This window comes from Mixophyes fleayi, chromosome 8, assembly GCF_038048845.1.
Source record: "Mixophyes fleayi isolate aMixFle1 chromosome 8, aMixFle1.hap1, whole genome shotgun sequence".
In the NCBI taxonomy this organism is placed as follows: Eukaryota; Metazoa; Chordata; class Amphibia; order Anura; family Limnodynastidae; genus Mixophyes; species Mixophyes fleayi.
The window spans coordinates 110,482,785-110,492,966 of NC_134409.1; the positions used below are offsets into that span (position 1 = coordinate 110,482,785).

Sequence of the window (10,182 nt, forward strand, 5' to 3'; positions counted from 1 at the left end):
ACAAATGTACATAGAAATTTTACATATACAACAACCTTGTCAAGAATGTATTTTCTTGTCTATCTGGTATTCCTGTTATGCTTCAGAAAATTCATCCATTTAATATCTTTACAGAGGAGACGTGTACAAATCTGTTTACTTGAATTTATCATGTTCTTCAGTGTCTCATGGGATAAGCATTTGCCAGAAACTGACAACTCTTATTCAGTGTTTTCAATCCATATCACTTTCCAACATTTTCCAAGATCATCACTGTGTTTATTTTCACAATGATCATATTAAAAAAGAATAATAGTTAATAAAACATCACAAACACAGTCCATTTATGGTGCAATATCTGTAATAAGGAACATTAAAAATCATATTCCTGAAAAAGGCCAAAAATAACACTGATTTCCAAAACTTCACAAGAGCTTTCTGAGTTCATTTGTTGGTACCCTTTTCTTTTTTACATGCACCACAGTTTAGCCAAACATGAAATATCTTCTTAAATGTCTTCTTGAAATTCTCATTACACAGTGGGTAGATCAAAGGGTTCAGCGTTGAGTTGACATAGCCAAGCCAAATGGTGAACATGTGGAAGTTATGGTTGGAACAGTCTTGGCAAAATGCTATGACCATAAATAGAACAAAGTATGGGATCCAGCACATCATAAAGGCTGCCATGATGAAACCCAACTGCTTGGCGGCTTTTCTTTCTCTGTTCATGTGAAGTCCTTGGATGTGTTGCTTGGAGTGTGAGCGAAACCTTTGCCATGTGTGTTTCAGGTAGCTGAAATTCCCTGAGAGCCAGGTTTCAGTGCTCTCGGTGGTTTCTATGTTGTTCTCTTCCACCTGACTTGAATCTAAGATACAAGATCCAGGCTCGGCAAATGTGTGTTCTTCTGATATGTCTATCATCTCCTGGTTTTCTGGGCACTGCGCTTTAATTTTTTTTCTGTTGACAGTGACATATTTTCGGCACTCTTCAGGGTTTGCCTGTATTATTGTTAGAGGGAAGCAGTGCAACTTAACAACTTTGTTTTCACATGGGCTGAACCTCTGCTGACTCTCAAAATCTTCTATCTGGAAATGTCCCTGTGAGCTTTTTTGTTCAGTAAACATATTAGAAACTGTGGTATAATGATTGTGAAAGTTTGTTTCAGGAACCATAAGATTTCCATTAGTACATTGTTTCTTTGCACAGACCTTTGGACTTTTGAGGACCTTCACATTTCGCACAAACTTACTGTCATAGAACAGATGGAAGGAGCCATTAATTAGCTTCCGATGTTGATAATGTTCTCTCACAGCCTTGTAAATCTTAGCATAGAACCACAACATTAGCAAAGATGGAATATAAAAATTAAATATTGCTGTGAGAACTTTAAACCAAGTAACTTTGTGAAATTCTGTCTCGCATTCATGTTCTGGTACTGACCTAATTCCACCATTAGCAAACACATGCCAGCCCAAAATAGGAATAATCCAAGTCAATGAAAGAACCCAAGCCCCAGAAATCATCACAGAAGCCCTAGTTTTTGTTCGATACTTCAAATATTGTAGCGGCTGCTGGATAGAACGATAGCGATCAATGCACAGAATAAACAGGCTGAAGATGGAGGCTGTGCTAGCAACATAGTCCATGGATAACCAGAAGAGACATGTTGGCATTCCAAGGATCCATTCGTGATTTAGGAGATACATAATGTTTAAAGGCATAACAGCTACACCCACGATTAGATCAGCAATAGATAAGCTAACAATGTACAGGTTTCCAACAGTGTGAAGCTTGCGTTCAGTTTTCACAGCATACAACACTAAAACATTCATGATAACGGTAAAAAATGATATGCTCCCTAATACAAGGCCAAGGCTTGCATAGTGAATATCGGTCACATTATTTGCTAGACTCAGGTTATTACTCAGCATCATTCACCCGAAGCAAAGGGTTGGGGAGAAGATAGCAGCAGGTTATTGATGTCGTGTGTCACATATGTCTGAAGGTAGACAATATTATCTTCTGAATTCTGTCTTTGATCTGTAAAACAAAACAACAGGTTAATGACCCTTTGTAACCAGATGGGTCAATACAAAGATACATGTGTCAAAGCAATGCACATTACTTTTTGCTGTGAAAAAATGCTATATATAATTTCAGAATAAATTAGACAATGACAATGTAATATTAATGATCTTTTGGAGAAGGATCTCACGACAAAGGCAATTAGAGGAATTTGAGAGGCAATGAACTGTTTAATGCCCATTTAATAAACAATTTGTGAAAACAAGAAAACATAATTTAAACTACATTGTAGCTCTGATTTTAAGAAGAAAACATATTGGATATTTGCACTCTTCATTTATGTAATAAACATTGAGTTCATGTTTTTATATTTATTACGTGTTATACTTGTCATACTTTGGCAATGGCAGAGTTAAAGAGATAGAACATAAGGACCAATACCCTTTTTCTCTCCATACTTTCTGTGATGCTGAAACCTATTAACTACCGTCACTTACATTAGATGTATTGGAATATCATTGCCTGTTGGCCAGGTAACTAGCCCACTCTGTTTTTTGGTCTAAATTAAAGATTAGACAGTTCAGTTATCAGTTGTCACAAAATATCAAGACAATTGTGATACTTCTGCTTAATCTCAAGTATAGTCTAGCTGAGAGATCTTTAAAATATGACCTGTTTATGGCAAACACTGGGAACCAATGGCCAATACTCATGGCTCATTCTCTAATGTTTCCTACAATGCAGCTGTCACCAAAATCTTGGAAAACCTTTAAATTTGAAAAATCATAGATTTATAACCTCAAAAGCAGACTTAAAGGAATTTATAAATGGCAAATTCTTGCAGGATTCTATGGTTTATTCACTGATATATAAGTGAGAACATCCCAACAGGTCTTTCCTATTGGGGAGAATAGATTTTATGGTAAAGCCTTTTATGAATGCCCCAGTCAGTGGGGTTTTAGAGCATGACTGAATGTGTGCTGACATAGAAATCCACCTTCAGACACCTAGGGCCTGATTTAGCATTTAACTTATGTGCAAAACAGAATACTAATTTTCATCCCTTGCATTGTAACTTGGTTTTGTCCAGGAGACTTAAATAAGAAATTTCTTAATTTAAGATCCTTAATGAATTTGGCCCAATGTGTAGAAATGATCCAATCGATTGTGCTCGTAGGTTTATTGTGCACAAATAAAGACAGTAATCATTTGGCATTTAAGGGAGCTGCTCTGTAGTGATGGTACAAATCAACTGAATATTAACGTCTTCAGCTGGGGGTTCCATGAATTAGATCTCTATCTTCTACTGGCTTTAAAGAGGCATGTATATTAATTGTAGGGAAGAGGCCAATCAATAGTTTCAGTGTACAAATAAGCTATCAAGTATTTGTGTGCTACATGAAAAAACAGTCAGTATTTATACAGGATGCACACGATTGCGCTTCCACAGAGCTGGATGTTTCTAAAGTGACGGCCTCTCACTCTTCCCACTTCCTTCCAGTGAGGATTCACACTGCCCATGTGTAAACTTTCTCCCAACGAGGATTCTCTCTCCCCTTCTGGAAACTTTTTTTTTTTTCCAGCGAGGATTTGCTCTTTCCATCTGGAAACTTTTTCTCCAGCAATGATTCTCTTTTAGAACAGGGTATAACATACAATATAGTATATATATTATATATATATATATATAATATATAATATATAATATAGCATGCTATATATTCTATATAGTCTCATATTCTAATAACCATTAGAATATATTCTAATGGTTTAAATCGCAGTTAATGTTACCCTTCCTCCGCCTAACCCTGCCTTCTCCAACCCTCATCATCATCATTATCATTTATTTATATAATGCCACTAATTCCTAAAGATGAGCGGGCTCGGGTTTTGCTAATCCGAGCCCACCCGAACAGTGTGGATCCGACGGGATCCGAGCACTGTTCGGGTACTTCCGGCCGCCCAAGGAATCCAAAACGAGGCTATGACATCCAAGTCTCGCGTCGGATCTCGCGAGACTCGGATGTCATAAATGCCCCGCTCGCGGCCGCCATCTTCATTCTCCCTGTGGGTAGTGTAGAGGGAGGTTGTTGAGAGATAGTGATACTGTGCTCTGTCCTGCTGATTATTTTCGTAAAGTGTGCTCTGTCCTGCTGATTATTTTAGTAAAGTGTGCTCTGTCCGGCTGATTATTTTAGTAAAGTGTGCTCTGTCCGGCTGATTATTTTAGTAAAGTGGTGCTTTGTCCTGCTGAGTCCAGTAGTATTTTGGCCAGTGCTCTGTCCTGCTGATTCCAGTGGTGCTTTGGCCAGTGTCTGTCCTGCTGAGTCCAGTGGTGCTTTTGTCCTGTATTTTTTTCTGCTAAGTCCATAGTAATTTGATAATTATCCCAAAATCTTAAAAAAAAAAAAAAAAAAAAAAAAGAATAATTTTAACAAAATATAAAAAATAATTTAAAAATTATAAAAAATATTATAGAGCAATATATTATTGCAGTCCCAAAAAATAGGTACTGCAATCTAGATTACTACGTTTACTGTTTAAGCAGTCCCAAAAAATAGGAACTGCAATCTATATTACTACGTTCACTGTTTCTGCAGTCCCAAAAAATAGGAACTGCAATCTATATTACTACGTTCACTGTTTAAGCAGTCCAAAAAATAGGAACTGCAATCTATATTACTACGTTCACTGTTTAAGCAGTCCCAAAAAATAGGAACTGCAATCAATATTACTACGTTCACTGTTTCTGCAGTCCCAAAAAATAGGAACTGCAATCAATATTACTACGTTCACTGTTTCTGCAGTCCAAAAAAATAGGAACTGCAATCAATATTACTACGTTCACTGTTTCTGCAGTCCCAAAAAATAGGAACTGCAATCTATATTACTACGTTTACTGTTTAAGCAGTCCAAAAAATAGGAACTGCAATCTATATTACTACGTTCACTGTTTAAGCAGTCCCAAAAAATAGGAACTGCAATCAATATTACTACGTTCACTGTTTAAGCAGTCCAAAAAATAGGAACTGCAATCTATATTACTACATTCACTGTTTAAGCAGTCCCAAAAAATAGGAACTGCAATCAATATTACTACGTTCACTGTTTCTGCAGTCTAAAAAAATAGGAACTGCAATCAATATTACTACGTTCACTGTTTCTGCAGTCCCAAAAAATAGGAACTGCAATCTATATTACTACGTTCACTGTTTCTGCAGTCCCAAAGTGTGTGTGATTTAGGGGTACGCTCTCTTGTGCTGCATATAATGGAGTACAAAAATTTGGAGGATAAAGTAGGGAAAGATCAAGACCCACTTCCTTCTAATGCTGAAGCTGCTGCCACTAGTCATGACATAGACGATGAAATGCCATCAACGTCGTCTGCCAAGGGCGATGCCCAATCTCCTAGTAGAGGGCATGTAAAATCCAAAAAGCCAAAGTTCACTACAATTAGTAAAAAAAGAAAATTCAAATCATCAGAGGAGAAACGTAAACTTGCCAATATGCCATTTACGACACGGAGTGGCAAAGAATGGCTTAGGCCCTGGCCCGTGTTCATGACTAGTCGTTCAGCTTCACCCAAGGATCTAAGCCCTCCTCCTCCCCACCCCTCTAAAAAATTTAAGAGACTTAGACTGTCATCAACAACACAGCAAACAACTCTGCCTTCTAGAGAGTTGTCATCACAAATCCCCAAGACGAGTCCAAGGGTGTTGGTGGTTGCGAAGCCTGACCTTCCCATCACTGTACGGGAAGAGGTGGCTCCTTCCACCATTTGCAGCACGCCCTCTGCATATGCTGGAAGGATCACCCACAGTCCAGTTACAGATTTGGCTATTGAAGGTGTCAATGTTGTACACCGGGAGGAGGATATTGATGTAGCTGGCGCTGAGGAGGAACTTGACGAGGAGGATGTTGATGTGGTTATCTTAAATGAGGCACCAGGGGGGGAATCAGTTGTTGTCCATGGGATGAAAAAGCCCATCATCATGCCTGGACAGAAGACCAAGAAATGCACCTCTTCGGTCTGGAGTTATTTTTATCCCAATCCGGACAACAAATATATGGCCATATGTAGCTTATGTAAAGCTCATATAAGCAGGGGTAAGGATCTTGGCCACCTAGGGACATCCTCCCTTATACGTCACCTGAATAACCTTCATAGTTCAGTGATTAGTTCAGGAACTGGGGCTAGGACCGTCATCAGTCCAGGGACACCTAAATCCCTTGGTCCTGTTGGATACACACCACCAACACCCTCCTCGTCAACTTCCTCCACGATCTTTATCAGATTTAGTCCTGCAGGCCATGTCACCAGCCAGACTGAGGAGTCCTCTTCAATCCGGGATTCATCCGAGGAATCCTGCAGCAGTACGCCTACTACTGCCACTGCTGCTGTTGCTGCTGGTAGTCGGTCATCTTCCAAGAGGGGAAGTCGTAAGAACGCTACGCCTTTCACCAAACAGTTGACCATCCAACAGTTGTTTGCCATGAGCACAAAGTACGACAGTAGTCACCCTATTGCAAAGCGGATAACTGCGGCTGTAACAGCTATGTTGGTGTTAGACGTGCGTCCGGTGTCCGCCATCAGTGGAGTGGGATTTAGACGGTTGATGGAGGTATTGTGTCCGCGGTACCAAATCCCGTCGAGATTCCACTTCACTAGGCAGGCGATACCAAAGATGTACAGAGAAGTACGAACAAGTGTGCTCAGTGATCTGAAAAATGCGGTTGTACCCACTGTCCACTTAACCACGGACATGTGGACAAGTGGTTCAGGGCAAACGAAGGACTATATGACTGTGACAGCCCACTGGGTAGATGCATTGCCTTCCGCAGCAACAGCAGCAGCTGCATCAGAAGCAGCATCTTCACAACGGCTGCTCGTGCCAAGGCAGGCAACATTGTGTATCACAGGCTTTAATAAGAGGCACAACGCTGACAACCTCTTAGAGAAACTGAGGGAAATAATCTCACAGCTTACCCCACTTAGACTCTCCTGGGGTTTTGTGGTGTCAGACAATGCCAGTAACATTGTGCGGGCATTACATGTGGGCAATTTCCAGCACGTCCCATGTTTTGCCCACACCGTTAATTTGGTGGTGTAGCATTACCTGAAGAGTGACAGGGGTGTGCAGGAGATGCTTGCGGTGGCCCGCAAAATTGCTGGACACTTTCGGCATTCTGCCAGTGCCTACCGCAGACTCGAGCAACATCAAAAAAGTCTGAACCCGCCCTGCCATCACCTCAAACAAGAGGTTGTGACGCGCTGGAACTCCACCCTCTATATGCTGCAGAGGATTGAGGAGCAGCAAAAGGCCATTCAAGCCTACACAGCCACCTACGACATAGGAAAAGGAGTGGGGATGCGCCTGAGTCAAGCGCAGTGGAGACTGATTTCCGTGTTGTGCAAGGTTCTCCAGCCATTTGAACTTGCCACACGAGAAGTCAGTTCCGACACTGCCAGCTTGAGTCAGGTGATTCCCCTGATCAGGCTGTTGCAGAAGCAGCTGGAGTAAGTGAAGAAGGAGCTGGTAAACCATTGCGATTACACCAAGCATGTAGCTCTTGTGGATGAAGCCCTTCGTACGCTTTGCCAGGATCCGAGGGTGGTCACTCTTTTAAAGTCAGAGGAATACATTCTGGCCACCGTGCTGGATCCTCGGTTTAAAGCGTATGTTGTGTCTCTGTTTCCGGTGGACACAAGTCTACAGCGGTGCAAAGACCTGCTGGTCAGGAGATTGTCCTCTGAAGAGGACCGTGACATGCCAACAGCTCCTCCTTCATTTTCTTCAACACCTGTGGCTGCGAGGAAAAAGCTCAGTTTTCCTAAAAGACCCGCTGGCGGGGATACTGAGAACATCTAGTCCGGACTGAAGGACCTGCCAACCATTGCAGACATGTCTACTGTCGCTGCATTGGATGCTGTCACAATTGAAAAAATGGTGGAGGATTACTTTGCTGACACCATCCAAATAGACATATTCTTACTGGCAGGAAAAAAAGCCGGTTTGGAAGCCCCTGTACAAACTGGCTCTATTTTACCTGAGTTGTCCCCCCTCCAGTGTGTACTCGAAAAGAGTTTTTAGTGCAGTGGGGAACCTGGTCAGTGAGTGGCGAAGGAGGTTGCTTCCGCAAAACGTAGAAAAAATGATGTTCATAAAAATGAATTATCAATTCCTCAATCAAGTACAGCACTGGCCTCCAGATACTACAGAGGGACCTGTGGTTGTGGAGTCCAGCGGGGACGAATTGATAATGTGTGAGGATGAGGAAGTACACACTGAAGGGGGCCAGGAATCAGAGGATGAGGATGAGGACGACATCTTGCCTCAGTAGAGCCAGTTTAGTTTGTACAGGGAGAGATGAATAGCTTTTTTTGTGTGGGGGCCCAAACAAACCAATCATTTCAGCCACAGTTTTGTAGGCCCTGTCGCTGAAATGATTGGTTTGTTAAAGTGTGCATGTCCTATTTCAACAACATAAGGGTGGGTGGGAGGGCCCAAGGACAATTCCATCTTGCACCTTTTTTTTTTTTTCTTTGCCAGCTCATTTTGTGGGGTTCCAAACAAACCAATCATTTCAGCCACAGTTTGGTAGGCCCTTTCGCTGAAATGATTGGTTTGTTAAAGTGCACATGTCCTATTTCAACAACATCAGGGTGGGTGGGAGGGCCCAAGGACAATTTCATCTTGCAACTCTTTTTTTGGCATTATGTGACCGTCCAAAAGTCGTTTGCCATGAGCACGAAGTACGACAGTAGTCATCCTATGGCAAAGCGGATAACTGCGGCCTTAACAGCTATGTTGGTGTTAGACGTGCATCCGGTGTCCGCCATCTGTGCAGTGGAATTCGGACTAGTTGAAGGAGGTATTGTGGCCCCGGTACCAAATTGGGTTTCAAATCAGATATTAAACTACGTTCACTGGTCCTGCCAAATAAAAAAAGAATGAAAATGCCCTGTCATCAACGAAAAGAAGAGGTAGTGACGCGCTAGAACTCCAACCTCTATATGCTGCAGAGGATGGAGGAGCAGAAAAAGGCCATTCAAGCCTACACAGCCACCTACGATGGGCCACGTGTTTGTGCCGCCCACTTGTGTCGCTTAGCTTAGACATCCAGCTACCTCGGTGCAACCTTTTGGACGAAAAAAAATATTGTGAGGTGTGAGGTGTTCAGAATAGACTGGAAATTAGTGGAAATGATTGTTATTGAATGTTATTGAGGTTAATAATAGCGCAGGAGCACTTTTTATGCTTTTTAAAAAATAAATCAGAACCCAAAACCCTAAATCAGAACCAAAACCTTTCGTCAGGTGTTTTGGCAAAACAAATCAGAACCCAAAACCTCAAGCTAATCAGAACCCTAAACCCAAAACACAAAACACTATAGTGGCCGGTTCACACCCCTACTGATTCCGCAGCGCTATACAGAGAACACATTCACATCAGTCCCTTCCCCGTTGCAGCTTACAGTCTCAATTTCCTACCATACACACTTAGACAGACAGAGACAGAGAGACTAGGGGTGAATTTGATAGCAGACAATTAACCTACTAGTATGTTTTTGGAGTGTGGGAGAAAACCGGAGCACCCGGAGGAAACACAGGGAGAACATACAAACTCCACACAGGTAAGCTCCCTTGAGCAGGGCCCTCTCTCCTCATGTCCTCCTCCTGTTTACCTTTGCCTTTAGCCCTCTGCCTCTTCTCTCCATTTCGTCACTTGACTCTTGCCCCGATTGTTACTCTTCTCCAGTGCCTCATCTTCTCCATCTCTGCCCTGATCCTGTAAATGGTACCCAATTTAGTGGTCACGAAGCACAGGCGCAGCCCCTTATTCCCTCCCCACCTCCCTTCCGTTCCCTTTTTATCTATGCACTGGAAATCACCTTTACCTCTTTGTCCTGTGCACCTTTCTCTGCTAAGTTGGTATTTTTAATACTTATTGCATTTTATTTATACTTATTGCACTTTGCTTTTACTGAATCTTGTTATTGTACTACCCTGTATGCCATGTATTGTCACCCTGTACTGTTATCCCATGCTCTACGTACGGTACTGCAGACCCTTTGTGGCGCATCCTAAATAAAACATAATAAAAATATATTTCTAACTTTAAGTTAATATTCCACACAGGGAAAATGATGAAGTACAGGGTCAGTGTAAGGATCTT

At 41.8% G+C, this 10,182-nt stretch overlaps 1 protein-coding gene across 1 annotated transcript; it reads right to left on the minus strand.

The window, feature by feature from the left end:
• Positions 1-324: 324 nt before the first annotated feature.
• On the minus strand, positions 325-2,016 carry HRH1 (histamine receptor H1). Its single transcript, XM_075184111.1, has one exon. It carries the CDS (start codon positions 1,912-1,914, stop codon positions 424-426), a length of 1,491 nt encoding a protein of 496 aa, XP_075040212.1. The 5' UTR covers positions 1,915-2,016; the 3' UTR covers positions 325-423.
• Positions 2,017-10,182: the final 8,166 nt, after the last annotated feature.